A 26,582-nucleotide genomic window follows, 5' to 3' on the forward strand; every position below is an offset into this window, starting at 1 on the left:
TGGTCCTAAATTTCCTACCCCGTATCCTGAGACTGTGATCCCTTGTTCTAGACTTCCCAGCCCCGGGGAAATATCCTCCCCGCATCCAGTCTGTACAACCCAGTCAGAATTTTATACGTTTCAATCAGATCCCCTCTCATTCTTCTAAACTCTAGTGGATACAGGCCCAGTCGACCCAATCTCTCCTCATACGACAGTCCTGCCATCCCAGGAATCAGTCTGGTAAACCTTCGCTGCACTCCCTCTATGGCAAGTATATCCTTTCTTAGGTAAGGAGACCAAAACTGCACACAATACTCCAGGTGCAGCCTCACCAAGGCCCTGTATAACTGTAGATACCACTTACTCTAAGGTGCAGTTCAGGAGCGGCCATCCACGTGAATCTATACAGTGGACTATTTGATTGCAATAGTACACACACACTTGCAAACAGAGGCCACCCCACTACCCACTGTACCCAAGGGGACTGAAGCCAACTGCAGTCCTCAACAACTGCTGTGAGGGACACCAGCTTACTCAGCACCGACTGGGAATTAAAACTAGTTCCATTACCCTTCAAGGCTCCAATTACAAACACGAGGAGGACATGCAGCCCCTCCAGTCTGCTCCGTCATTCAATCAGATCATGGCCGGTCTGTAACTCATCTCCATTTACCTACCTCTGCTCCATTTCCTTCAATACACTTGCCGAACACAAATCTGTCAATCACATCCGTGGAAATTACAATTGTTCCCCAGCCTCAGCAGCCTTTTGGGGGAAAGTTTTCCAGATGTCCACTACTCTGTGAAAACATGCTTTCTGATTTCATTCTCGAATGGCCCAGCTCTTATTTTAAGACTGCCCCCTTGATGCAGCCAAGGACAGAGCGAGGAAAACAGGGGAAGGTCCCCCAACCTTACGCATACCACCCCCCCTCCCTCCCCCTTAACAGATGGCCCATTCTTCCCCCCACCCTCCTAACACAGACCTCCCCTTCACCCTCCCCCCCCCCCTTACACAGACCTCCCCTTCACCCTCCCCCCCCCCCCCCCCCACTATCCCTCACAGATATCTCCTCCACCACCCCTCCCAATCCTTACACACACCTCCCCTCCGCCCCCATCCTTTACTGCCAAGGCACTTGCTTATAGATTGTTAAATCTCTAACTCTTTCCAGTTGCCCAGTTCTGAAACTGTCATTAACCAGAAACGTTAACTGTTTCTCTCTCTCTACAAATACTGCCTGACCTGATTTGCTGTTTGTATTTCCGAGGTGCAGCATCTGCAGTATTGGGGAGCTGTGCGACTCTAGCTGGCATTTTTCACTGACCCACTCACCTTGTTCCCTCCCTGGTCCACGTAACGGGCTGTGTTGTTGTACACCCGCAGCATCGGGACAAGGCCATTGCTGTTTCCATTAGTCTGAAACGATAAGGGGAGTTGTTGCCTGTGTACAACAATGACTTGCATTTATATAGCACCCAGTAAAAACATCAAGGCACTTCACAGGAGCGTAATCAGACAAATATGTGACACCAAGGCACATAAGGAGATATTAGGGCAGGTGACCAAAAGCTTGGTCAGAGAGAGGCGGAGAAGTTTAGGGAGTGAATTCCAGACACCAGGCATCTGAAGGCACAGCCGCAATGGTGGAGCGATTACACTCAGGGATTCACAAGAGATCAGAATTGGAGCGTAGAGATCTCGGGGGGTTGTGGGGCTGGAGGAGGTTACAGAGATAGAGGGGCAAGGGCCATGGAGGGATTCGAACACAAGCATGAGAATTTTAAAATGGAGGTGTTGCCAAGGTGACTGGGAGCCAATGTAGATCAGTGAGCACAGGGGTGATGGGTGAACAGGACTTGGAGAGAGTTAGGACACGGGGCAGTGTTTCATTCCATCAGGAGTACAGAAACACATTCGGCCTGGTTCCCAGGGATCTCCAACTATATCTGGTCCCATGTATTTGTCCCAAGTTAGTGTGTAGCTGAAATGAGCCCTCTCGCAGTTGAATATCTTCACCTTTGATTATCACAATATGGTTATGAAATGGAACAAAGTACTAAAGTGGAGGGGCTAGGGCTATCGAGACATACAAGACAAACTAGGATCTGTGCAGTATACCAGCCAATTTGTATTTTAACTTCTGTTTAAGGGTGACAGATCTTTAAAAGAGACCTAATAGAGGTCTTTATTGTGATGGGGTTTAACAGGGTAGACGTAGAGATGACGTGCTTGGAGGCAAGACCAGAACTAGGGGCCATCAATATAAGACAGTCACTAATAAATCCAATGGGGAATTCAGGAGAAACTTCTTCAAAGACTGGTGAGAATGTGGAACTCGCTGCCACAGGGAGTGGGTAAGGCAAATAATATCGATGTATTTAAGGGGAAGCTGGATAAATAAGTGAGGGAGAAAGGAACATAAGAAATAGGAGCAGGAGTCGGCCACCTGGCCCCTCGAGCCTGCTCCACCATTCAATGGCTGATCTGATCATGGGCTCAGCTCCACTTCCCTGCCCACTCCCCATAACCTTTTATTCCCTCATCACGCAATAATCTGTCGATCTCCACCTTCATTATATTCAATGACCCAGCCTCCACAGCTCTGAGGAAGAGAATTCCACAGATTTACAGCCCTCAGAAGAGGGCTATGTTGATGGGGTGAGATGAAGAGGGGCAGGAGGAGGCTGGTGTGAAGGATAAACAGGGTGGTGGAATGGGCCGTTTCTGTACTAGAACGTCTATGAGATACTCTGCACACTCCTCAATAGCAGTCAGTGCGGACGCCCACAGGCCACCCGTGCCCACAGTGCAAAGTGGCGGCTGCTCATACTCACGCCTGCGATGTAGCTTCCCGTCGCTCGGATACAGCTCACAGCGACACCAATCCCCCCGGCAGATTTGGAAATCAGAGCACATTGCTTCAAGGTGTCGTAAATCCCTTCAATGCTGTCGTCCTTCATGGACAGCAGGAAGCAGCTGCAAGACAGAGAGCGGGCTCAGCGGCTGAACGCAAGAGACGAGGGAGCGGGCACAGGCCCAATGAGAAAAGCTAGACAGGTCAGGGAGTAGCTGTTGGGCAATGCCAAGCTTAGATTGCAAACGGTGAAAATTGCAGGAGGAAAAGGCCGAGAGAGTTCCAGTTCTGAGGCGTTGGAAGAGACAAGAGAAGCGATCATAGTAAAGCTGACGAGAGGCAAGACAGGTCAAGAACAGCGGTAGGAAGCTCGCGGAGAGAAGCATCATCAAACAAAACTTCTTATTGAATTATGCCCAGGAGCGCCCAGAGATAATGCAACATAGGGACTGGAGATATGGAGGCAGCATTCAACAGGACTTTAGAGGCGCTAGAATGGAGGGGAGAAGTGGTGTTTGACATAAAAGGGAAGCTAAGTTTCTTGGGAGTCATTAGCAATGGAGACAATGTGGCAGTGGCCGGAGACAGCAAGGCCAAAGGTGCTAAAGGAAGAATAAAAAGTTATACAGGTACAGCGTCAAGTCACACAGGTACAGCGTCAAGAATCCAGAAGCCTCGGGACTGAGGCTGCTCCAGACTCTCTAGTTCCGGACTTCGGAACATTTTTCCAACATCCAGAGCTGGACCAAGCTAGGTGGGGGGTGGGGGGGGGTTGAGCAGGGGAGAGGGTAGGGCACGAGGCAAGGCCGGCAGGAGCCAGAGACTGGGGGTCCAGATTCCGGAACATTTTCCAGATTCCGGACGACCCTGCCACGGATCGTCCCGGTGTCTGGATTCGGTAACTGCGGATTCTCGACGCTGTACCTGTACTGCCAAAGGCAAGAGGTGGGGACTGTTGTTTGGGTTTGAAAGCTCTCTGGTACAGCAGGGTGTGGTAACAACCGTGGACTAGAGGCAACCCCGAGGGTTCAAATCCCACCATGGAAATAAATCTGGCAATTTGTGGCCTGCCACCAGACATAATGACCCTGAAATAAGCCTCAGTCTGACAAAAAATTGTTCGCTACTTCCCGTCAAGGCAGGGAACCTGCCAACCAAGTGGAAGCGGTGCCTTGTACTGCGCGGCCGGATTCTCTCAGTACGCGGTATTTACAAAGAAGCCGGCGAGTTGCCCGAGTAATGGTACCTTCCCCATAGTGCAATGGGAACTTTGCTGCCAACCCCGTCCCCTCTGGCCCACACGATTGCAGAATATATATGTTGTTCACTCAATACCTTCTGATCTGACCCAGCTTCTTTTTATTCATTCTCGGGGTGTAGGCGTCGCCAGCAAGCCCAGCATTTATGGTCCATCCCTTGTTTCCCCGAGATGATGGTGGTGGGCCTTCTGCAGTCCATTGTAGCAGCTTGATACAACGGAGTGGATCGCTGGGCCACATCACAGGGCAGTTAACAGCCAATCACATTGGAGTGGGACTGGAGTCACACATTCAGTGGCCAATACAATTCCTCCAACAAGGCCGCAGCTGGAGTACTGCGTGCAGTTCTGGTCACATCACAGGAAGGATGTGATTGCACGAGAGAGGGTGCAGAGATGATTTACGAAGATGTTGCCTGGATTGGAGAATTTTAGCGATGAGGAAAGATTGGATAGGCTGGGTTTATTTTTCTTTGGAACAGAGGAGGCTGAGGGGAGACCTTATTGAGGTGTATAAAATTATGAGGGGCCGAGATAGAGTGGATAGGAAGGACCTGTTTCCCTTAGCAGAAGGGTCAACAACCAGGGGACATAGATTTAAAGTAGTTGGGGGGAGGTTTAGAGGGGGTTTGAGGGGAAGTTTTTTCACCCAGAGGGTGGTGGGGGTCTGGAACTCACTGCCTGAAAGGGTGGTAGAGGCAGAAACCCTCACCACATTTAAACAGTACCTGGATGTGCACCTGAAGTGCTGTAACCTACAGGGCTACGGACTGAGAGCTGGAAAGTGGGATTAGGCTGGGTAGCTCTTTGTTGGCCAGCGCAGACACAATGGGCTGAAATGGCCTCCTACCGTGCTGTAAATCTGAGATTCTGTGAATGATTAGCTGCTTAAGGTAGCAGGTACTCCGAGGGAGGAATATCAGGTCACACTGACATCTCCAAAGGGCACAAATGCTAATAATTAACCTCATTAAGCATTAAATTAACTCATGACCACTGTGCCCTGGTTCAGCTGCACCTTGTGGGAAAGATTACGATCCATTGTCCAGGACAAGGTTGACAAAGAATATCCAGTGATCAGGAGACACGGCTGGGTTTAGAAAAGCCTGTAGATGGGAGGAGAAAGGTAAAGCCGAGACAGTGAGACGCTCCAGAGGTTTGAGGTGCTGGGAAAGAATGAGATCAGGCAGCAATCGATGAGCCATGGTTTCACCAGTGAGGACTGCAGGCACAAGGAAGTAATGGGACCTTCCCCATTACTGCGCGGCCACACAGCGGAGTGGCAACATTGCTGCCCACATATGATTGCGGCCCCACAATATATTGCTCACTCAATACCTTCTGAAGTGACCCAGCTTCTTTTTATTCATTCTCGGGATGTAGGCCAGCAAGCCCGGCATTTATCTCCTTTCCCGAGATGATGGCGGTGGGCCTTTGGCTTGACCTTCTGCAGTCCATTGTAGCAGCTTGATACAACGGAGTGGCTCGCTGGGCCACTTCACAGGGCAGTTAACAGCCAAACACATTGGAGTGGGACTGGAGTCACACATTCAGTTATGAGGAGTATCACATACCAGCGAGCTCAGGCCCTGGGAGCAGCGAGGGGCCACAGTTGGGAGGAGCGCCATACCTGGAGAGTTGAGGCCTGTTGGTGCCGGCGTTGAACAGGGTGGGAGAGGCATGAGTGAACCACTTCTCCGACAGCAGGTTGTACGTCTCAATGGCAGCATCGATGTCGCACTTGTGGATACCCACAGAGACCCTCATCAGCATGTGCTGAGGACGCTCCGCCACTGGAAAACAAGAGCCCACGTGCGTCAAACACAGCCGAACCGTGACTGAGCAGACACAGAATCAGAGACAGGCGTTGGTGGATCGGATGGTGCCGGGGGGGGGGGGGGGTCAATGACAGACAGTCCACTTTCAGGAGCTAGGTCTCGCTCTGGTTCAGGCTAACTGGACAAACAAAGGGGTTCGACGCAAAATGGGTTTGGCCATCTCATCCCAGCTCCGAATGATGGGTCAGCACTAAATTTGTAAATGCATCTCGAGGGGCCGCAGGACAGCTGGTGCAGGAAATAAGAGCCACAGCCCTACAGGAGGTGCCCTACCAGTGAGACTGAACATCCGCCGGCCAGTTCCTACACACACCAAATGCCCAGCACCAACCTCCCCCCATACAAACCCAAATCAGTCAAATCTAGAACTGGATAAATCTCTGGTCAGGCCGCAGCTGGAGCATTGTAGACAATCCTGGGCACCGCGCTGCAGGAAAGATGTAAAGGCCTTAGCAAGGGTAGAGGAGATTTACCAGGATGTTCCCAGGGATGAGTGACTTCAGTTACGAGGAGCGGTTGGAAAAGTTCGGACTGATCCCCTTGGGACAGAGAAGGTTTTGAGAGTAGACAGAGAGAAACCATTCCCTCTGGCGAGTGGGTCAATAATCAGAGGTCATCGATTCAAAATCACTGGGAACAGTTCGAGAGGGAAGATTGGGAGAAAGGTTTTTCACCCCAAGAGTTGTGGGGGTCTGGAACGCTCTTCCTGAAAGGGTGGTGGGAGCAGATTCCGTCAATAATTGTAAAAGGGAGTTGGACAGGTTCTGGAGGCTGGGGAACTGACAGGGTTAGAGACAAGGGAGGGGGATGTGGGTCAGAGCCGGCTCCTTCACAGAGCCGGCATGGGCGGGCCCAATGGCCTCCTTCTGTGCTGTAAGTTTCTATTAATAAAATCGACACACTTGAAAATTGAGCTACCAGCCATAGTCTCCTCGTAGGGCCCAGTAACCTGTGCAGAGGCTTATCAAGCAAGCGGCATCAGAGGGGAATGAATCCCGTGCTCTGGTAGCTCAGGGTCATGGGGAGAGGGAGATTATACATTTCACTACAGGAGTGTGAATTTAATGTCCATCCAGGCTGGACATTAAACCAGGTCGCAGAAGCAATGGGGCAGCAACTAAACCACCAAACGCCCGAGAGAAGAGAACACAAGTCTGGTATAGATTGGAACACTGGTCTCAAGGGGAAAGGACAGTCCCGGACCCTTTGCACTGCCTACTCCATCTGAAAAGGTACCGGGTCATCCAACATCAACGATCCCACAGCAACCCCCAGCGATAGCAGCAGACCACACGTACCTTTTCCATTGATCTTCAGCAGATAGGAGCGTTCTAGCGTCTAAAAATCAAAAAATTACAGGAATAAGCCGACAACACACAAAGACATTGCATAAAGTGAGTAACTCCTCGCCAACAAACTTACCTTGAATCCGAAGAAATTGTACGAGAAGTCCCGGTCGTAGATAATGGCAGAGTTCAGGCGCTAAACGAGAAGAACGGGCATTTTAGTACGATGCTGTAATTCAGAAAGCGCCCCACCTCTCCGGAAGGTACAGACTCTAGTGCTGTGTAATCGTCTTGGTTAATCCTTGCCACTGGACCAAGACCTAGCTCTGTCAAACCTGTGTGGTGGCTGGTGTGCAACGGCCACCACACATTAAAAAATCCACACACAGGCATCTTCCACCCTTCAAGATGTAGTTCAGGATCTGGAATATTAGGTCCTTCATAGAAACGTCTGTGAACTCATCCTTTTTTGGCGTGGAAGCAAGTCATCCTCGTTTCGAGCAACTGCCTATGAGGAGTGAGTAATCTCGAATGGTTGCTATGTGTTGTCCAGCTGGTCACACATGAGCCAGACATTGAACGCTGGCAGACTATTTGACCTGGGAGCCATCACAACAAAACCACTGACACACACGCGCACATTCCAGCATTGGTCACTGTATACGGATCAGCAGTAGGGATTCTGATCCCACCCCCACCCTAGAGCATCGAGGCCACAATTACTTCACCCACAACAGACCTCAACTATCCTCAGCACAGATGCAGGATCAAACCAGGCTCCACCCAGTCTGTACACCTTAACGTTACATCAGTTGTTACCGTCAGTAGCTGGAGGGGCAGCCTGAACCCCTCTCCGCTACACCCAGAGCAGGAGGGCACTCACATCTTTGTGTTCCAGTACAATATCCAAGGTCTCCTTGGAAATCATGGGCGAGTGGTGGTTATTCAGAGGGTTCACATAGTGATACAGATCTTCCATGACCTCTGCAAAAGGAAAACAGGCATCAAACACAAACAATATGATCCTTCCAAACCGGGTGCCAACCTGCTCGTTACAATAACCAATGCATAAGTCACCGTAATACCCAAGGCAATTTAATTAGCAATGTCTAACCACTAAAATATATCACTCTGATAATAATAACTTTTATTTATATAGCACCTTTAATGTAGTAATGTAGGGGGCCGAGGGGGAGTGTCCCCAGGGGAGGGGGGGGCGTGTCCCGGGGGGGGTCCCGTCAGTGAGCAGAGTCCGGGAGTTCGAGAGAGGCAGGATTTCGGGAGGCGAGTGGCCGACAAGAGGCCAGCCGGTGCAGCTGCAGCAGAGAGGCAAAAAAGAGGTAGAAAGAAATCGAAAGGTGACGTCACAGCCAAGTGGGTAAATGATTGGTAAGTCGCTTTTCTTTTTTTCTTTTCTTCATCAGTAAGTAACATTTAGCATTGTTGTTGCCAAATTAAGTTTATCTCGGGGTTAAGTCATGGCAGGACAGCTCGGACACGTGTTATGCTCCTCCTGTACTATGTGAGAAGTCAGGGACGCTTCCGGTGTCCCTGACGATTACGTGTGCGGGAAGTGTATCCGCATTGTGGCACTGGAGCTGCGGGTGGATGAACTCCGGAGCATCCACAATGCTGAGAATGACGTGAATAGCACGTTTAGCGAGTTGGTCTTTCCGCAGGTAAAGGGTACACAGCCAGATAGAAAATGGGTGACAACAGGAAGAGCAGTGCAAGGAAGGTAATGCAGGGGTCCCCTGCATTCATCACCGCTTTGGGTACTGTTGAGGGGGATGACTCATCAGGGGAGGGCAGCAGCAGCCAAGTTCGTGGCACCGTGGGTGGCTCTGCTGCACAGGAGGGCAGGAAAAAGAGTGGGAGAGCGATAGTGATAGGGGATTCAATTGTAAGGAGAATAGATAGGCATTTCTGCGGCCGCAACCAAGACTTCAGGATGGTATGTTGCCTCCCTGGTGCAAGGGTCAAGGCTGTCTCGGAGCAGGTGCAGGACATTCTGAAAAGGGAGGGTGAACAGCCAGTTGTCATGGTGCATATAGGTACCAACGATATAGGTAAAAAATGGGATGAGGTCCTACAAGACAAATTTAGGGAGCTAGTAGTTAAATTAAAAAGTAGGACCTCAAAAGTAGTAATCTCAGGATTGCTACCAGTGCCACGTGCTAGTCAGATTAGGAATTGCAGGATAGCTCAGATGAATACGTGGCTTGAGGAGTGGTGCAAAAGGGAGTGATTCAAATTCCTGGGACATTGGAACCGGTTCGGGGAGGTGGGACCAGTACAAACCGGATGGTCTGCACCTGGGCAGGACCGGAACCAATGTCCTGGGGGAGTGTTTGCTAGAGCTGTTGGGGAGGGGTTAAACTAACATGGCAGGGGGATGGGAACCTACGCAGGGAGACAGAGGGAAATAAAATGGAGGCAGAATTAAAAGACAGAAAGGAGAATAATAAAAGTGGAGGGCAGAAAACCCAAGGCAAAAAACAGAAAGGGCCACATTACAGCAAAATTCTAAAGGGGCAAAGTGTGTTAAAAAGACAAGCCTGAAGGCTCTATGCCTCAATGCGAGGTGTATTCGGAATAAGGTGGACAAATTAACTGCGCAGACAGCAGTTAACGGATATGATGTAATTGGCATCAGAGACATGGCTCCAGGGTGACCAAGGCTGGGAACTCAACATCCAGGGGTATTCAACATTTAGGAAGGATAGAGAGAGAGGAAAAGAGAGGTGGGGTGGCACTGCTGGTTAAAAAGGAAATTAATGCAATAGTAAGGAGGGACATTAGTCTGGATGATGTGGAATCGGTATGGATGGAGCTGCGGAATACCTGAACAATTGGGACCGCTTCTGGGGTAGGTGGGACCTGTACAAGTCGGACAGGTTACACCTCAACAGAGACGGGACCAATGTTCTCGCGGGTGGTTTTGATAGTGCAGTTGGGAGGGCTTTAAACTAGCTTGGCAGGGGATGGGAACCCAGGAGAGGGCTCTGAGCTAGTTAGAGTGGGTGAGAGCTCAGATGAACAGAACCCCAAGAAAGGATGCAAAAGGCAGGAGGCAACAGAGCAGAGTAGCACTGGGCTAAGTGTAAACCACAAGGTGATAGGAAGGGACAATATGTCTGAATATAAAGGGGCTGCAGGAGGGGTCAACACTAAAAATCATGGTTTAAAAACTAGTATTAAAACACTCTACCTAAACGCATGCAGCAATCAAAATGAAGTAAATGAGTTGACGGCACAAATCATTACAAATGGGTATGATTTGGTGGCCATTACAGAAACGTGGTTGCAGGGTGGCCAAGACTGGGAATTAAACATACAGGGGTATCTGACAATTCGGAAAGATAGACAAGGGAAAGGAGGTGGGGTAGCTCTGTTAATAAAGGATGATAACAGGGCAGTTGTGAGGGATGATATTGGCTCTAATGAACAAAATGTTGAATCATTGTGGGTGGAGATTAGAGACAGTAAGGGGAAAAAGTCACTGGTGGGCGTAGTTTATAGGCCCCCAAATAATAACTTCACGGTGGGGCGGGCAATAATCAAGGGAATAATGGAGGCATGTGAAAAAGGAACGGCAGTAATCATGGGGGATTTTAACCTACATATCGATTGGTCAAATTAAATCGCACGGGGTAGCCTGGAGGAGGAATTCAGAGAATGCATACGGGATTCTTAGAACAGTATGTTACAGAACCTACAAGGGAGCAAGCTATCTTAGATCTGGTCCTGTGTAATGAGACAGGAATAATAAACAATCTCCTAGTAAAAGATCCTCTCGGAACGAGTGATCACAGTATGGTTGAATTTGTGATTCGATTGAGGGTGAGGAAGTAGTGTCTCAAACGAGCATACTATGCTTAAACAAAGTGGACTACAGTGGGATGAGGGCAGAGTTGGCTAAAGTAGACTGGAAACACAGACTAAACGGTGGCACAATTGAGGAACAATGGAGGACTTTTAAGGAGCTCTTTCACAGTGCTCAACAAAAATATATTCCAGTGAAAAAGAAGGGTGGTAAGAGAAGGGATAACCAGCCGTGGATAACCAAGGAAATAAAGGAGAGTATCAAATTAAAAACCAATGCGTACAAGGTGGCCAAGGTTAGTGGGAAACTAGAAGATTGGGAAAATTTTAAACGACAGCAAAGAATGACTAAGAAAGCAATAAAGGAAAGAAAGATAGATTATGAAAGTAAACTTGCGCAAAACATAAAAACAGATAGTAAAAGCTTTTACCGATATATAAAACGGAACAGTGACGAAAGTAAATGTTGGTCCCTTAGAAGATGAGAAGGGGGATTTAATAATGGGAAATGTGGAAATGGCTGAGACCTTAAACAATTATTTTGCTTCGGTCTTCACAGTGGAAGACACAAAAACCATGCCAGAAATTACTGGTCACGGAAATGTGGGAAGGGAGGACCTTGAGATAATCACTATCACTAGGGGGGTAGTGCTGGACAGGCTAATGGGACTCAAGGTAGACAAGTCCCCTGGTCCTGATAAAATGCATCCCAGGGTATTAAAAGAGATGGCGGAAGTTATAGCAGATGCATTCGTTATAATCTACCAAAATTATCTGAACTCTGGGGAGGTACCATCGGATTGGAAAGCAGCTAATGTAACGCCTCTGTTTAAAAAAGGGAGCAGACAAAAGGTAGGTAACTATAGGCCGGTTAGTTTAACATCTGTAGTGGGGAAAATGCTTGAAGCTATCATTAAGGAAGAAATAGCGGGACATCTAGACAGGAATAGTGCAATCAAGCAGACGCAACATGGATTCATGAAGGGGAAATCTGGTTTAACTAATTTACTGGAATTCTTTGTGGATATAACGAGCATGGTGGATAGAGGTGTACCGATGGATGTGGTGTATTTGGATTTCCAAAAGGCATTCAATAAGGTGCCACACAAAAGTTACTGCAGAAGATGAAGGTACGCGGAGTCAGAGGAAATGTATTAGCATGGATAGAGAATTGGCTGGCGACCAGAAAGCAGAGAATCGGGATAAATGGGTCCTTTTCGGGTTGGAAATCTGTGGTTAGTGGTGTGCCACAGGGATCGGTGCTGGGACCACAACTGTTTACAATATACAGAGATGACCTGGAAGAGGGAACAGTGTAGTGCAACAAAATTTGCAGATGGCACAAAGATTAGTGGGAAAGCAGGTTGTGCAGAGGACAGAGAGGCGCTGAAAAGAGATTTAGATAGGTTAAGCGAATGGGCTAAGGTTTGGCAGATGGAATACAATGTCAGAAAATGTGAGGTCATCCACCTTGGGAAAAAAAAACAGTAAAAGGGAATATTATTTGAATGGGGAGAAATTACAACATGCTGCGGTGCAGAGGGACCTGGGGGTCCTTGTGCATGAATCCCAAAAAGTTAGTTTGCAGGTGCAGCAGGTAATCAGGAAGGCGAATGGAATGTTGGCCTTCATTGCTAGAGAGATGGAGTACAAAAGCAGGGAGGTCCTGCTGCAACTGTACAGGGTATTGGTGAGGCCGCACCTGGAGTACTGCGTGCAGTTTTGGTCACCTTACGGAAGGATATACTAGCTTTGGAGGGGGTACAGAGACGATTCACTAGGCTGATTCCGGAGAGGAGGGGGTTACCTTATGATGATAGATTGAGTAGACTGGGTCTTTACTCGTTGGAGTTCAGAAGGATGAGGGGTGATCTTATTGAAACATTTAAAATAATGAAAGGGATAGACAAGATAGAGGCAGAGAGGTTGTTTCCACTGGTCGGGGAGACTAGAACTAGGGGGCACAGCCTCAAAATACGAGGGAGCCAATTTAAAACTGAGTGGAGAAGGAATTTCTTCTCCCAGAGGGTTGTGAATCTATGGAATTCTCTGCCCAAGGAAGCAGTTGAGGCTAGCTCATTGAATGTATTCAAATCACAGATAGATAGATTTTTAACCAATAAGGGAATTAAGGGTTACGGGGAGCGGGCGGGTAAGTGGAGCTGAGTCCACGGCTAGATCAGCCATGATCTTGTTGAATGGCGGAGCAGGCTCGAGGGGCTAGATAGCCTTCTTATGTTCTTATGTAAAACGCTAGTGGGAGTTGTGTACAGACCACCAAACAGTAGTAGTGAGGTTGGGGACAGCATCAAACAAGAAATAAGGGATGTGTGCAATGAAGGTACAGCATGGGCGACTTTAATCTACATATTGATTGGGCGAACCAAACTGGAGGATTTCCTGCAGTGTATTAGGGATGGTTTTCTCGACCAATATGTCGAGGAACCAACGAGAGAGCTGGCCATCCTAGACTGGGCGATGTGTAATGAGAAAGGACTGATTAGCAATCTTGTTGTGCAAGCACCTTGGGGAAGAGTAACCATAATATGGTAGAATTCTTTAAGATGGAGTGTGACAGTTAATTCGGAAACTAGGGTCCTGAACTGAAGGAAAGGTAACTTCGATGGTATGAGGCGTGAATTGGCTAGAATAGACTGGCAAAGGATACTTAAAGGGTTGACGGTGGATAGGCAATGGCAAACATTTAAAGATCACATGGATGAACTTCAGCAATTGTACACCCCTGTCTGAAGTAAAAATAAAACGGGGAAGGTGGCTCAACCGTGGCTAACAAGGGAAATTAAGGATAGTGTTAAAACCAAGGAAGAGGCATATAAACTGGCCAGAAAAAGCAGCAAACCAGAGGACTGGGAGAAATTTAGAATTCAACAGAGGAAGACTAAGGGTTTAATTAAGAGGGGGGAAATAAAATACGAGAGGAAGCTTGCAGGGAACATAAAAACTGACTGCAAAAGCTTCTATAAATATGCGGAGAAAAAGATTAATGAAGACAAATGCAGACCAATTGAACAAATACTTCGGTTCTGTCTTCAGGAGGGAAGACACAAATAACCTTCCAAATGTACCAGGGGACAGTGGATCTAGTGAGAAAGAGGAACTGAAGGATATCCTTATTAAGTGGGAACTTGTGTTAGGGAAATTGATGGGATTGAAGGCCGATAAATCCCCAGGGCCTGATAAGTACTCTGGGATGCAGACTAAGGAAGTGGCCCTAGAAATAGTGGTAGAAATGTATTGATCATCATTTTCCAACAATCTATCGACTCTGGATCAGTTCCTATGGACTGGAGGGTAGCTAATGTAACACCACTTTTTAAAAAGGGAGGGAGAGAGAAAACGGGTAATTATAGACAGGTTAGCCTGACATCAGTAGTGGGGACAATGTTGGAATCAATCATTGAGGATGAAATAGCAGCGCATTTGGAAAGCAGTGACAGGATCGGTCCAAGTCAGCATGGATTTATGAAAGGGAAATCTTGCTTGACAAATCTTCTGGAATTTTTTTTGAGGATATAACTAGCAGAGTGGACAAGGGAGAACCAGTGGATGTGGTGTATTTGGACTTTCAAAAGACTTTTGACAAGGTCCCGCACAAGAGATTGGTGTGCAAAATCAAAGCACATGGTATTGGGGGTAATGTACTGACGTGGATAGAGAACTGGTTGGCAGACAGGAAGCAGAGTCGGGGATAAACGGGTCCTTTTCAGAATGGCAGGCAGTGACTAGTGGAGTGCCGCAGGGCTCAGTGCTGGGACCCCAGCTCTTTACAAAATACATTAACGATTTAGATGAAGGAATTGAGTGTAATATCTCCAAGTTTGCAGATGACACTAAACTGGGCGGCGGTGTGAGCTGTAGAGTGACTTGGACAGGTTAGGTGAGTGGGCAAATGCATGGCAGATGCAATATAATGTGGATAAATGTGAGGTTATCCATTTTGGCGGCAAAAACACGAAGGCAGATTATCTGAATGGCGGCAGATTAGGAAACGGGGAGGTGCAACGAGACCTGGGTGTCATCGTTCATCAGTCATTGAAAGTTGGCATGCAGGTACAGCAGGCGGTGAAAAAGGCAAATGGTATGTTAGGGGATTTGAGTATAGGAGCAGGGAAGTCTTACTGCAGTTGTACAGGGTCTTAGTGACGCCTCACCTTGAACATAGTGTTCAGTTTTGGTCACCTAATCTGAGGAAGGATGTTCTTGGTATTGAGGGAGTGCAGCGAAGGTTCACCAGACTGATTCCAGGGATGGCTGGACTGTCATATGAGGAGAGACTGGATCAACTGGGCCTTTATTCACTGGAGTTTAGAAGGATGAGAGTGGATCTCTCAGAAACGTACAAGATTCTGACGGGACTGGACACGTTAGATGCGGAAAGAATGTTCTCGATGTTGGGAAGTCCAGAACCAGGGGACATAGTCTTAGGATAAGGGACAGACCATTTAGGACTGAGAGGAGAAACTTCTTCACTCAGAGTTGTTGACCTGTGTAATTCCCTGCCGCAGAGAATTGCTGATGCCAGTTCATTGGATATATTCAAGAGGGAGTTAGATATGGCCCTTACGGCTAAAGGGATCAAGGGGTATGGAGAGGACTGAGATGAGGAGAAATTTCTTCACTCAGAGCATGGTGAATCACTGGAATTATCTACCCCAGAGGGCTGTGGAGGCTCAGAGATCGCTAGATTTTTGGATATTAAGGGAATTAAGGAATATGGGGGTATTGCAGGAAAGTGGAGTTGAGGTAGATCAGCCATGATCTCATTGAATGGTGGAGCAGGTTTGAGGGGCCGAATGGCCTACTCTGCTCCTAATTCTTATGTTCTTATGAGAAAGCAGGAAAAGGGTACTGAGTGAGTGATCATCCATGATCACATTGAATGGCGGTGCAGGCTCGCAGGGCCGAATGGCCTACTCCTGCACCTATTTTCTATGTTTCTATGTGCTGTACCTGCCCTGGGAGTGTTTGATGGGACAGTGTAGAGGGAGCTTTACTCTGTATCTAACCCCGTGATGTACCTGCCCTGGGAGTGTTTTCAGAGGCAGGACAAGAACCTCTGGCCATCAGAAACTCAGCCTGTCCATGCAGTCAGTGCCAGTGATTAAGACAGAATGAGCGATGCCCAATTGGTGAGGTATTGATTGATAGCACTGACCAAGGGCTCCCCTGCTAACATCTCTCACCACTCACCACAGAACACCTTCTTGGTCTCTTTGTGCAGGTTGGAGACTGCAATCCTTGCAGCCAGAATAGCGTAGTCAGGATGTTTGGTTGTCATGGTAGCAGCGGTCTCTGCTGCCAGCGTGTCCAGTTCGACAGTGGTAACACCGCTGTACAGGCCCTGGATCACCTTCATCGTAATCTGCGCCTACAGCACAACAAAATGCAGAATTACACCGGGCACAATTCACAATCACCAGTTGGTGCTCGAAACAAACGGCACATTTCATCATCTTAGGCAGATCCTCGAAACAAGGATGACTTGCTTCCACACCAAAAAAGGATGAGTTCACAGGTGCTTCAATGAAGGACCTAATATTCCAGATCCCGGACTACATCCTGAAGGGTGGAAGATGCCTGTGCGTGGGTTTTTTTTAACGTGTGGGGACCGTTGCACACCAGCCACTACATGGGCTTGACAGAGCTAGGTCTTGGTCCAGTGGCAAGGGTTAACCAGGACAACTGGAGACTTGCTCTGCTGCACAGACTTAGTGCGCACACATATCGCAGTGTGGGCAGGCCCCGTGCTGCCCCAAACTCTCGCCTCTCCTGGGTCCTGATCACGTCCCTCTACAATCTCTCGCCGCTCCTTCGCCCCGACCTCGCAGCTCCTGCTGTATCTGCCCACGCTCCAATCAGCGACCTGGACCTTGCTGACTTCACTCTTCGCTGCCGTCGCCCTCCTGCAGCAGCTGTACCTTGCCGTGGTACGCCGCCACGCTGCCCATGGCCGCCGCTCCTTTTATGGCCCCAACCTGCCGTTGATGGTCTCTCGCAGGTCGGGGCCACCACGCTGCCCACGGCACATTTAATTGGCTGTCGACTCATGTAAGCAGCCACTCATGTTGGGGTATAGGTTCCCCAAGTGACAATCTGCCCCAGCAGCTCGCCAAAGCAGCAATGCCTTGTCTAAGCCAAGACTGAGTGCGTTAGAAACAATAAAAAGACTTGCATTTCTATAGCGCCTTTCACCACCACCTGACGTCCCAAAGCGCTTTACAGCCAATGAAGTACCTGGTGTAGTCACTGTTGTAATGTGGGAAACGCAGCAACCAATTTGTACACAGCAAGATCCCAGCGCTATTTGTGGGAGCCTGCTATGCACAAATTGGCTGCCGCGTTTCCTATAGAACAGTCACTACACTTCCAAAGTACCTCCTTGTCTGTAAAGCGCTTTGGGACGTCCCGAGGATGTGGAAGGTGCTATAGAAATGCAAGTCCTTGCCAGGTGAGAGTACCATCAATTAGCGGCAGAGCTCACACACTCGGCTCGTGGAACAGCCTTATTAATGCTGCAATTGGTTGCAGACCAGTCACAGCAGCAAACCATGAACACAACAAGCCACTCACTGGGTCCACGAAGTCAGGGTTCAGGCCATAGCACAGTTTCTGTATCCGGGAAGTAATCTTGTCAAACATGACTCGCTCCTGACGACCATCTGCACAACAAAACATTCACAGTTTAAACATTGGGCACGCAACCACTCCAACTTGCATTTATATAGCGCCAGCATATGGCAAGAATGCAATCAGTATAAAGTCACACCTGCAGCTCTGCCTTCGAGGTGGGACCCGTCCCCAGGTCCCAGGACATGGATGTGTGCACACCCGAGCGTGCAAGGGCGCGCGAGATCTGTCATGGAGTGGGAAGAGGATCACAATCGAGCAAGAGGCAGGAGTTCACTGCCTGCATGAGATAGAATCACAGAATCTCTCAGCACAGGAAGTCATTGGGTCCATCGTGCCTGTGCCAGCTCTGAGAGTGATCCAATCAGTCCCACTCCCCTGCTCTTCCCCCGTAACCCAGCAAATTTCATCCCTTCAAGTATTTATCCAATCCCCTTTTGAAAGTTACTATTGAATCTGCTACCACCGCCCTATTGGGCAGCTGCTGAAATCGCCGCAGAAAGGACCAGAGCAAAGGCCCAAGTCCCATGTTCTGTAGCAACCACCGACCTATACTGCCTGCAGACACCCAGCAAAACACCCAAACTTTGCCCAATTCTCAGACCCGCCACCATATGCCCAACATTACAAGGGATTCGCTTTTGACTGCTTAAAACTTCCATAGTCAGCTCTTGCAGCTTGGTGCACCTGCTGCATCTCCATGACCACCTTCCAATGGACAAAGGAGCCATTATTCACCAACCTCTTCGGGTACCGGCTGTTCTAATCTGAAGCCATTTGCTTCCTTAGAGTTACACGTCTTGCATACTGCCCCCAATTAAAAGCGTTTCCTTCTTATCGTCTCTCTCGGGTTCGACACGGTTTTAAACTCTTTCCATTCAGTTTAGCCTGGGTCTGACCCGGGTTAAAACCCTACACTTGTACACCGTTATTCCGGAGTCTGACAGTTTAAAGCCTTATGGTTATATATTACAGTTCCCGGTGTCTGATCTAGTTTGAAACTTTCGATTCTGATTCTCTCGAGCCTGACTGGGTTTCAGTTAAAAGCTCCGATTTACACAAGTACCTACCCGGGTCCGACAGCGCTGGGGAAGGTTCTGTTCTATATTCAATGTCCCCGAAGTTTGACCTGATGCTCCTGTCTGTGTGTCTCTCTCTCTCTCTCTCTGCAGCTTAAACTGAGTTCATGACTCGCAATTCTGGGTGCGATTGGCTCAAGCACTTCCCGCCTTCACTTACAACCGAATCATTCGGCGCCAAATTCAAACTCGGAAACCGCGCGGGAAATAAAACAAGTGTAAAAGGGAAAGTAGAACCGGGAAATACACGGAACCGGGAGCGGGTTGCGGATATATAAACCCGATAAATCAATCAATGGGCGATCACAAACAGCAGCCGCTTCACCGCAGCTTCCATCCAGAGCAATCTTATTACAACAAAAATATAAAACATACAGGGCCAGCCCCCAGTGTAACTGCGAAAGGACACAGGGGAATAAAGCTTTAAACACAGAAGCTAACCATCACGGGCAGTCCCTCGGAATCGAGGAAGACTTGCTTCCGCTCTAAAAGTGAGTTCTCACGTGACTGAACAGTCCAATACGGGAATTACAGTCTCTGTCACAGGTGGGACAGACAGTGGTTGAGGGAAAGGGAGGGTGGGACAGGTTTGCCGCACGCTCCTTCCGCTGCCTGCGTTTGGTTTCTGCATGCTCTCGGCGACGAGACACGAGGTGCTCAGCGCCCTCCCGGATGCACTTCCTCCACTTAGGGCGGTCTTTGTCCAGGGACTCCCAGATGTCGGTGGGGATGTTGCACTTTATCAGGGAGGCTTTGAGGGTGTCCCTGTAACGTTTCCTCTGCCCACCTTTGGCTCGTTTGCCGTGTAGGAGCTCTGAGTAGAGCGCTTGCTTTGGGAGTCTCGTGTCGGGCATGCGAACAATGTGGCCTGCCCAACGGAGCTGATCGAGTGTGGTCAGTGCTTCGATGCTGGGGATGTTGGCCTGGTCAAGGACGCCAACGTTGGTGCGTCTGTCCTCCCAGGCAACCAGCCCCCGTGTAACAGACACATGGGAATAAACAGAAGCAGAACCCGATACATTGATACAAACCAAGGGCTAGAAATGGGGCTCTAAATTTTGAAAAGTTGAAAAAGTAGCTCCAGGCGTGAATCATTCTCTCCTCTAGCAACATTCAGCTTTCATAGAATCACAGAAATTTACAGCACGGGAGGAGGCCATTCGGCCCATCGTATCCGCGCCGACCGACCAAGAGCTCCCCAGCCTAATCCCACTTTCCAGCTCTCGGTCCGTAGCCCTGTAGGTTACAGCACTTCAATTGCACATCCAAGTACTTTTTAAATGTGGTGAGGGTTTCTGCCTCTACCACCCTTTCAGGCCGTGAGTTCCAGACCCCCACCACCCTCTGGGTGAAGAAATTTCCCCTCAAATCCCCTCTAAACCTCCCCCCAATTACTTTCAATCAGTGCCCTCTAGTTGTTGACCTCTCTGCTAAGAGAAATAGGCCCATTCTAACCACTCTATCCAAGCCCCTGATAATTTTATACACCTCAATCAGATCCCCCCTCAGCCTCCTCTGTTCCAAAGAAAACAAGTTTTAGCAAGAGGGAAGTGGAGCACTAAATCAAGCACTAACTACTTATCTTAGGGCACTAAAGTCCAAGAGCGGGCAGTAGTGGCAGAGCGCTAGTGCATCTTGTAGATGCTACACATTGCAGCCTTCGATGGAGCGTACCACTTCAAGGTACAGCGCATGGAGTGACGGCTGTGAAGAGGGCGACTGGATTGGACCTCGCCATAATCCAGGTCGCTGATTGGAGCGTGGGCAGGTACAGCAGGAGTGGCGAGGTCGGGGCGAAGGAGCGGGATGTGATCGGGGCCCAGGAGAGGCGAGGGCCTAGGGACAGCGCGGGCCAGCCCACACTGCGGTATGTGTGCGCACTAGATCTGTGCAGCAGAGCTGGATATTGGTTAACCCTTGCCACTGGACCAAGACCTAGCTCTGTCAAGCCCGTGTGGTGGCTGGTGTGCAACGGCCACCCCACGTTAAAAGAAATCCACACACAGGCATCTTCCACCCTTCAGGATGTAGTTCAGGATCCGGAATATTAGGCTCTGCATTGAAACACCTGGGAACTCATTGCTTTTTGGCGTGGAAGTGGGTCATCCTCGATACGATGGACCGTCTATGACGAGTGGCAGAGCGCTAAACAATCGGGAGGCTGCTTCCCTCGCTTAAAGGGAAGGGCCGATGATGCTGAACAAGCAGGGTGTCGACAGTTCTGCGTTGCAAGGCGACCTGCGCAACTGCCATTACTGCCCCAAACACACTCAAAGTGGAGGGCTTGGTCATCGCGCAGCAGTGAACCATGAAAACCTTTGCGCAGGCACCGGACTAGTGCAAATAATAAAGGTTGCGCTAGCTGCAAAACCATCCCATTAATTACTGCACCCACCCCAGTTCACCACGCCTCATCTTGCAGGCATTGGGCGATACAGCAGGGGGCAGGAGACAATGCCAACCTGGGGCGGTAACGGGGAGCTGCACACTTTTTGACGTCACAATCTGTGAGGCGCTAGAGTTAGCGCCAGCACTAAACCGGCACTGAAGTTCGCAGGCATCGCTGCATTTGCCGTGCCTGGTCACTAATCCCTGTAGGTTACGGCACTTCAAGTGCCCATCCAAGTACTTTTTAAATGCGGTGAGGGTTTCTGCCTCTACCACCCTTTCAGGCAGTGAGTTCCAGACCCCCACCACCCTCTGGGGGAAAAGAAATTCTTCACAAATCCCCTCTAATCCTCCTACCAATTACTCTAAACTACATCATCATCATAGGTGGTCCCTTGAACGAGGATATCCCCTGGTTGTTGACCCCTCTACAAAGGGAAATAGGTCCATCCTAGTCACTATCTAGGCCCCTCAATTAAATCTCCTCAGGCTCCTCTGTTCCAAAGAAAACAACCCCAGCCTATCCAATCTTCATCATACAGCACAGAATGAGGCCATGGGCCCAGAGTCAGCTGTTCCTTCCGAGCACACTACACTTACCACATATCATGCCTCAAATTCCTCTACATACTGTGTCCCAGAATGTTATTTACTGAAAGAAAACTCACATGCAGTTAAATGAATCATCACTATTGTTTCCACCATCTAGAGGGCCTGTTCCATAGATTGATCAGATCACCGATAAACCTAAAAGTCAGGTTCTAATGCATTCTGAGAACACCAAGTCTCCCGAGGGTGAGGGCTGACAGCTGCAGTGGGCCTGGCAGTCTCGAGCTTTTCTGCACAGCTAAAACCACTTTGCACCAACGTTCCCTCGCATTTGTTTTGGGTACGCAGCCCATTCAAATTTCTGTGCGTGCGCGGCATTTCCATTTAAAAGCAGGTGAGCCAGCTGCACGGGAGCTGCAGAGCCCTGTGCGGCTGAACAGGATCACTGCTTTGAAAGTGGCAGTAGAATTAGTGTCTAAAACCACCTGTACCCCTCGGACAAGCTCGGAGAGCTGGGAGGGACTGTAGTGCATCATCACCCCTGGCAACCAAATTTTAATTTGATCTGAGTTTCCGTTAAAAGTTTTATTTGGAAATTTGTGGGTTCTAAAGCCAAAAGGGGACACTTGATTAAAGTCTCGACTTAAAATAGTCAGCTGGGATCAGAACTCCATCCAGGGTTCCTTCTTCATGCAATTATATATCTGCATATTCCACATATATACAATCACACTCAAAATATCTGAGCGTACTTAGCTTTTTTCCTATTCTAAATTGTGCCCACATTTATAATGGAAACTGTATGTAAACATGTCACACAACGCTGCCCCACCACCAGGATTACAGCACCACCACTGGCAGAGGTGGGGGGGGGGGGGGGGGGGGGGGGGGGGGGTGAGGTTAGTGTCACAGGTTTCCAATACAATCAGCTGAAGACTATAGGGCTTTATACTTTTGGGTCAGACGTTAAACTGTGGTCCCCTCTCTTTGGTGGGCATAAAAGATTCCAGGGGACTATTTTGAAGAGCAGGGGAGTTCTCCCCGGTGCCCTGGGGACAATATTTCATCATCATCATAGGCAGTCCCTCGAAATCGAGGAAGACTTGCTTCCACTCCAAAAGTGAGTTCTCAGGTGACTGAACAGTCCAATACGGTAATTACAGTCTCTGTCACAGGTGGGACAGACAGTGGTTGAGGGAAGGGGTGGGTGGGACTGGTTTGCCACACGCTCCATCCGCTGCCTGCGCTTGGTTTCTGCATGCACTCGGCGACGAGACTCGAGGTGCTCAGCGCCCTCCCGGATGTTCTTCCTCCAGTTAGGGTGGTCTTTGGCCAGGGACTCCCAAGTCTCAGTGGGGATGTTGCACTTTATCAGAGAGGCTTTGAGGGTGTCCCTGGGACTCGCTTGCTATGTAGGAGTTCCAAGTAGAGCGCTTGCTTTGGGAGTCTTTGGCATCGGCTGTAAAACACTTTGAGACATCTGGTGGACGTAAAAGGCGCTATAGAAATGCAAGTCTCTCTTCTTTAAGTGTACAACAGAGTAATTCCCCGCCAGGAAACTCTTCCTCCCTCCGGACACTGCGAGAGGAAGGTGTTGGACCCAGTGCTGCCGGCCGGTCATACACCATTTAGCTCAGGCCCTGTACCCAGAGAGCAGACAGGCCCGCTTTCCCCCGCCAAGAATGGACAGTCCCTGTCCTCAGTCGCGCCCCTCCCCCCACCCAGAGTGGACATACACTCACCCCCCACACACCGAGAGAGAATGGACAGACCCTGTCCTCAGTCCTCCCCCAGAGAACAGACAGACCCTGTCCTCAGTCTCTTTCCCCCCCCCCACCCTCCCCTCAGAGAGCAAACAGACTCACCCCACCGAGAGCAGACAGACCCTGCCCCCTCAGTCTCTCTCTCTCCTCCCCCCCAGACAGCAGACAGACCCTGCCCCCTCAGTCTCTCTCCCCCCCCCCCAGACAGCAGACAGACCCTGCCCCCTCAGTCTCTCTCTCTCCTCCCCCCAGACAGCAGACAGACCCTGCCCCCTCAGTCTCTCTCCCCCCCCCCCAGACAGCAGACAGACCCTGCCCCCTCAGTCTCTCTCTCCTCCCCCCCAGACAGCAGACAGACCCTGCCCCCTCAGTCTCTCTCCCCCCCCCCAGACAGCAGACAGACCCTGCCCCCTCAGTCTCTCTCTCTCCTCCCCCCCAGACAGCAGACAGACCCTGCCCCCTCAGTCTCTCCCCCCCCCCCCCAGACAGCAGACAGACCCTGCCCCCTCAGTCTCTCCTCTCCACCCCCCCAGACAGCAGACAGACCCTGCCCCCTCAGTCTCTCCCCTCTCCCCCCCCCCCCCCAGACAGCAGACAGACCCTGCCCCCTCAGGTCTCTCCCCCCCCAGACAGACCCTGCCCCCTCAGTCTCTCTCTCCCCCCCCAGACAGCAGACAGACCCTGCCCCCTCAGTCTCTCTCTTTCCCCCCTCCCCCCCAGACAGCAGACAGACCCTGCCCCCTCAGTCTCTCTCTTTCCCCCCTCCCCCCCAGACAGCAGACAGACCCTGCCCCCTCAGTCTCTCTCTCCCCCCCCAGACAGCAGACAGACCCTGCCCCCTCAGTCTCTCTCTCCCCCCCAGACAGCAGACAGACCCTGCCCCCTCAGTCTCTCTCTCCCCCCCAGACAGCAGACAGACCCTGCCCCCTCAGTCTCTCTCTCCCCCCCAGACAGCAGACAGACCCTGCCCCCTCAGTCTCTCTCCCCCCCCCCCCCCAGACAGCAGACAGACCCTGCCCCCTCAGTCTCTCTCTCCCCCCCCCCCCCCCCAGACAGCAGACAGACCCTGCCCCCTCAGTCTCTCTCCCCCCCCCCCCCAGACAGCAGACAGACCCTGCCCCCTCAGTCTCTCTCCCCCCCCCCCCAGACAGACCCTGCCCCCTCAGTCTCTCTCTTTCCCCCCTCCCCCCTGAGAGCAGACAGACCCTGCCCCGCCCACCCCGTACCTCTTTTGAAGACGAACATGGCGCTGAAGGGCAGACTGACCGCGGCGTCTGCTCCGGGCTGGCGGGAGGTCGGGACCTGGGGCTCGGAGTACCGGGCCTAGGGCCGGGCGGGCTGAGGGTGTCGGGGCTCGGGTCTGGGACTGAGCCTGAGAGTGCCGGGTTCCGGGCTGACGGTGCCGGTGCTGAGGGTGGCGGGGCCTGGGGGTGAGGGTACCGGGCTCGGGCCTGGGGGGTGAGGGTACCGGGGTTCGGGCCTGGGGGGTGAGGGTACCGGGGTTCGGGCCTGGGGGTGATGGTACCGGGCTCGGGCCTGGCGGTGAGGGTGAGGGTACCGGGTTCGGGCCTGGGGGGTGAGGGTACCGGGGTTCGGGCCTGGGGGGTGAAGGTACCGGGTTCGGGCCTGGGGGTTCGGGTGCCGGTTTTGTCGCTCGCTCCCGGACTAAAACCGCGCTCCCCGTTCCCGCCGGAATACTTATAAGCGCCTCAGCCAATCGATAGCCAAGCTCAGCCCCGACCTCAGCCAATCCTCGACAGTGTAACATCGCATCGGCCAATTAGAATGCGGCACCAGGGCGGGTTCAGCCTCCGCCAATCAGAGCGGAGCCCGCTTGGCAGCGGTTGCCATGGCAGCGCCAGGCCTGCTGATGCAAGTTGAAGCCTGAGCCTGGCTTGAGAAGAGTTACTCAGAGATATCAGTGCACTGGCGGCTATCTCACCTCCTGACTCCCCAAAGCCTTTCCACCAGCTACGAGGCACAAGTCAGGAGTGTGATGGAACACTCTCCACTTGCCTGGATGAGTGCAGCTCCAACAACTCGAGAAGCTCGACACCATCCAGGACAAAGCAGCCCGCTTGATGGTCACCCCATCCCCCACCTTTAACACTCACTCCCTCCACCACCGGCGCACCGTGGCTGCAGTGTGCACCATCTACAAGATGCACTGCAGCAACTCGCCAAGGCTTCTTCGGCAGCACCTCCCAAACCCGCGACCTCTACCACCTAGAAGGACAAGGGCAGCAGGCGCATGGGAACACCACCAGCTCCACGTTCCCCTCCCAGTCACACACCATCCCGACTTGGAAATATATCGGCCGTTCCTTCATCGTCGCTGGGTCACAATCCTGGAACTCCCTCCATGAAGAGTGTCACAGTTAATTCAGAGACTAGGTTCCTGAACTTAAGGAAAGGTAACTTCGATGGTTTGAGCCATGAATTGGCTAGAATAAACTGGCAAATGATACTGAAATGACGGTGGATGGGCAATGGCAAACATTTAAAGATCACGTGGATGAACTTCAACAATTGTACGTCCCTGTCTGGAGTAAAAATAAAACGGGGAAGGTGGCTCAACCGTGGCTAACAAGGGAAATTAAGGATAGTGTTAAATCGAAGGAAGAGGCATATAAATTGGCCAGAAAAAGCAGCAAACCTGAGGACTGGGAGAAATTTAGAATTCAGTAGAGGAGGACAAAGGGTTTAATTAGGAGGGGAGAAATAGAGTATGAGAGGAAGCTTGCTGGGAACATAAAAACTGACTGCAAAATGCTTGAAACTATCATTAAGGAAGAAATAGCGGAACATCTAGATAGGAATAGTGCAATCAAGCAGACGCAGCATGGATTCATGAAGGGGAAATCTGGTTTAACTAATTTACTGGAATTCTTTGAGGATATAACGAGCATGGTGGATAGAGGTGTACCGATGGATGTGGTGTATATAGATTTCCAAAAGGCATTCAATAAGGTGCCACACAAAAGGTTACTGCAGAAGATAAAGGTTCGCGGAGTCAGAGGAAATGTATTAGCATGGATAGAGAATTAGCTGGCGAACAGAAAGCAGAGAGTCGGGATAAATGGGTCCTTTTCGGGTTGGAAATCGGTG

At 50.4% G+C, this 26,582-nt stretch overlaps 1 protein-coding gene across 2 annotated transcripts in view; it reads right to left on the reverse strand.

Annotated features, from left to right (window-relative positions):
• Positions 1-24,800, reverse strand: part of rrm1 (ribonucleotide reductase M1 polypeptide) — a 48,592-nt gene extending 23,792 nt beyond the window's left edge. The window contains exons 1-9 of one of the 2 annotated variants that reach the window (XM_070892627.1): positions 24,701-24,800; positions 17,639-17,727; positions 16,259-16,436; positions 8,106-8,206; positions 7,359-7,418; positions 7,235-7,274; positions 5,729-5,891; positions 2,821-2,962; positions 1,319-1,402 (exon numbers count right to left, since the gene is read on the reverse strand). In XM_070892627.1, the coding sequence (XP_070748728.1) occupies positions 1,319-1,402; positions 2,821-2,962; positions 5,729-5,891; positions 7,235-7,274; positions 7,359-7,418; positions 8,106-8,206; positions 16,259-16,436; positions 17,639-17,727; positions 24,701-24,719 (876 nt within the window). In that variant the 5' untranslated portion in view covers positions 24,720-24,800. Of the gene's footprint in view, positions 1-1,318; positions 1,403-2,820; positions 2,963-5,728; positions 5,892-7,234; positions 7,275-7,358; positions 7,419-8,105; positions 8,207-16,258; positions 16,437-17,638; positions 17,728-18,765; positions 18,870-24,700 lie in introns of those variants that run through there. The other variant, XM_070892628.1, reaches the window with a different exon arrangement.
• Between the last annotated feature and the right edge of the window lie 1,782 nt (positions 24,801-26,582).

This window comes from Pristiophorus japonicus, chromosome 10 (genome assembly GCF_044704955.1).
Source record: "Pristiophorus japonicus isolate sPriJap1 chromosome 10, sPriJap1.hap1, whole genome shotgun sequence".
In the NCBI taxonomy this organism is placed as follows: Eukaryota; Metazoa; Chordata; class Chondrichthyes; family Pristiophoridae; genus Pristiophorus; species Pristiophorus japonicus.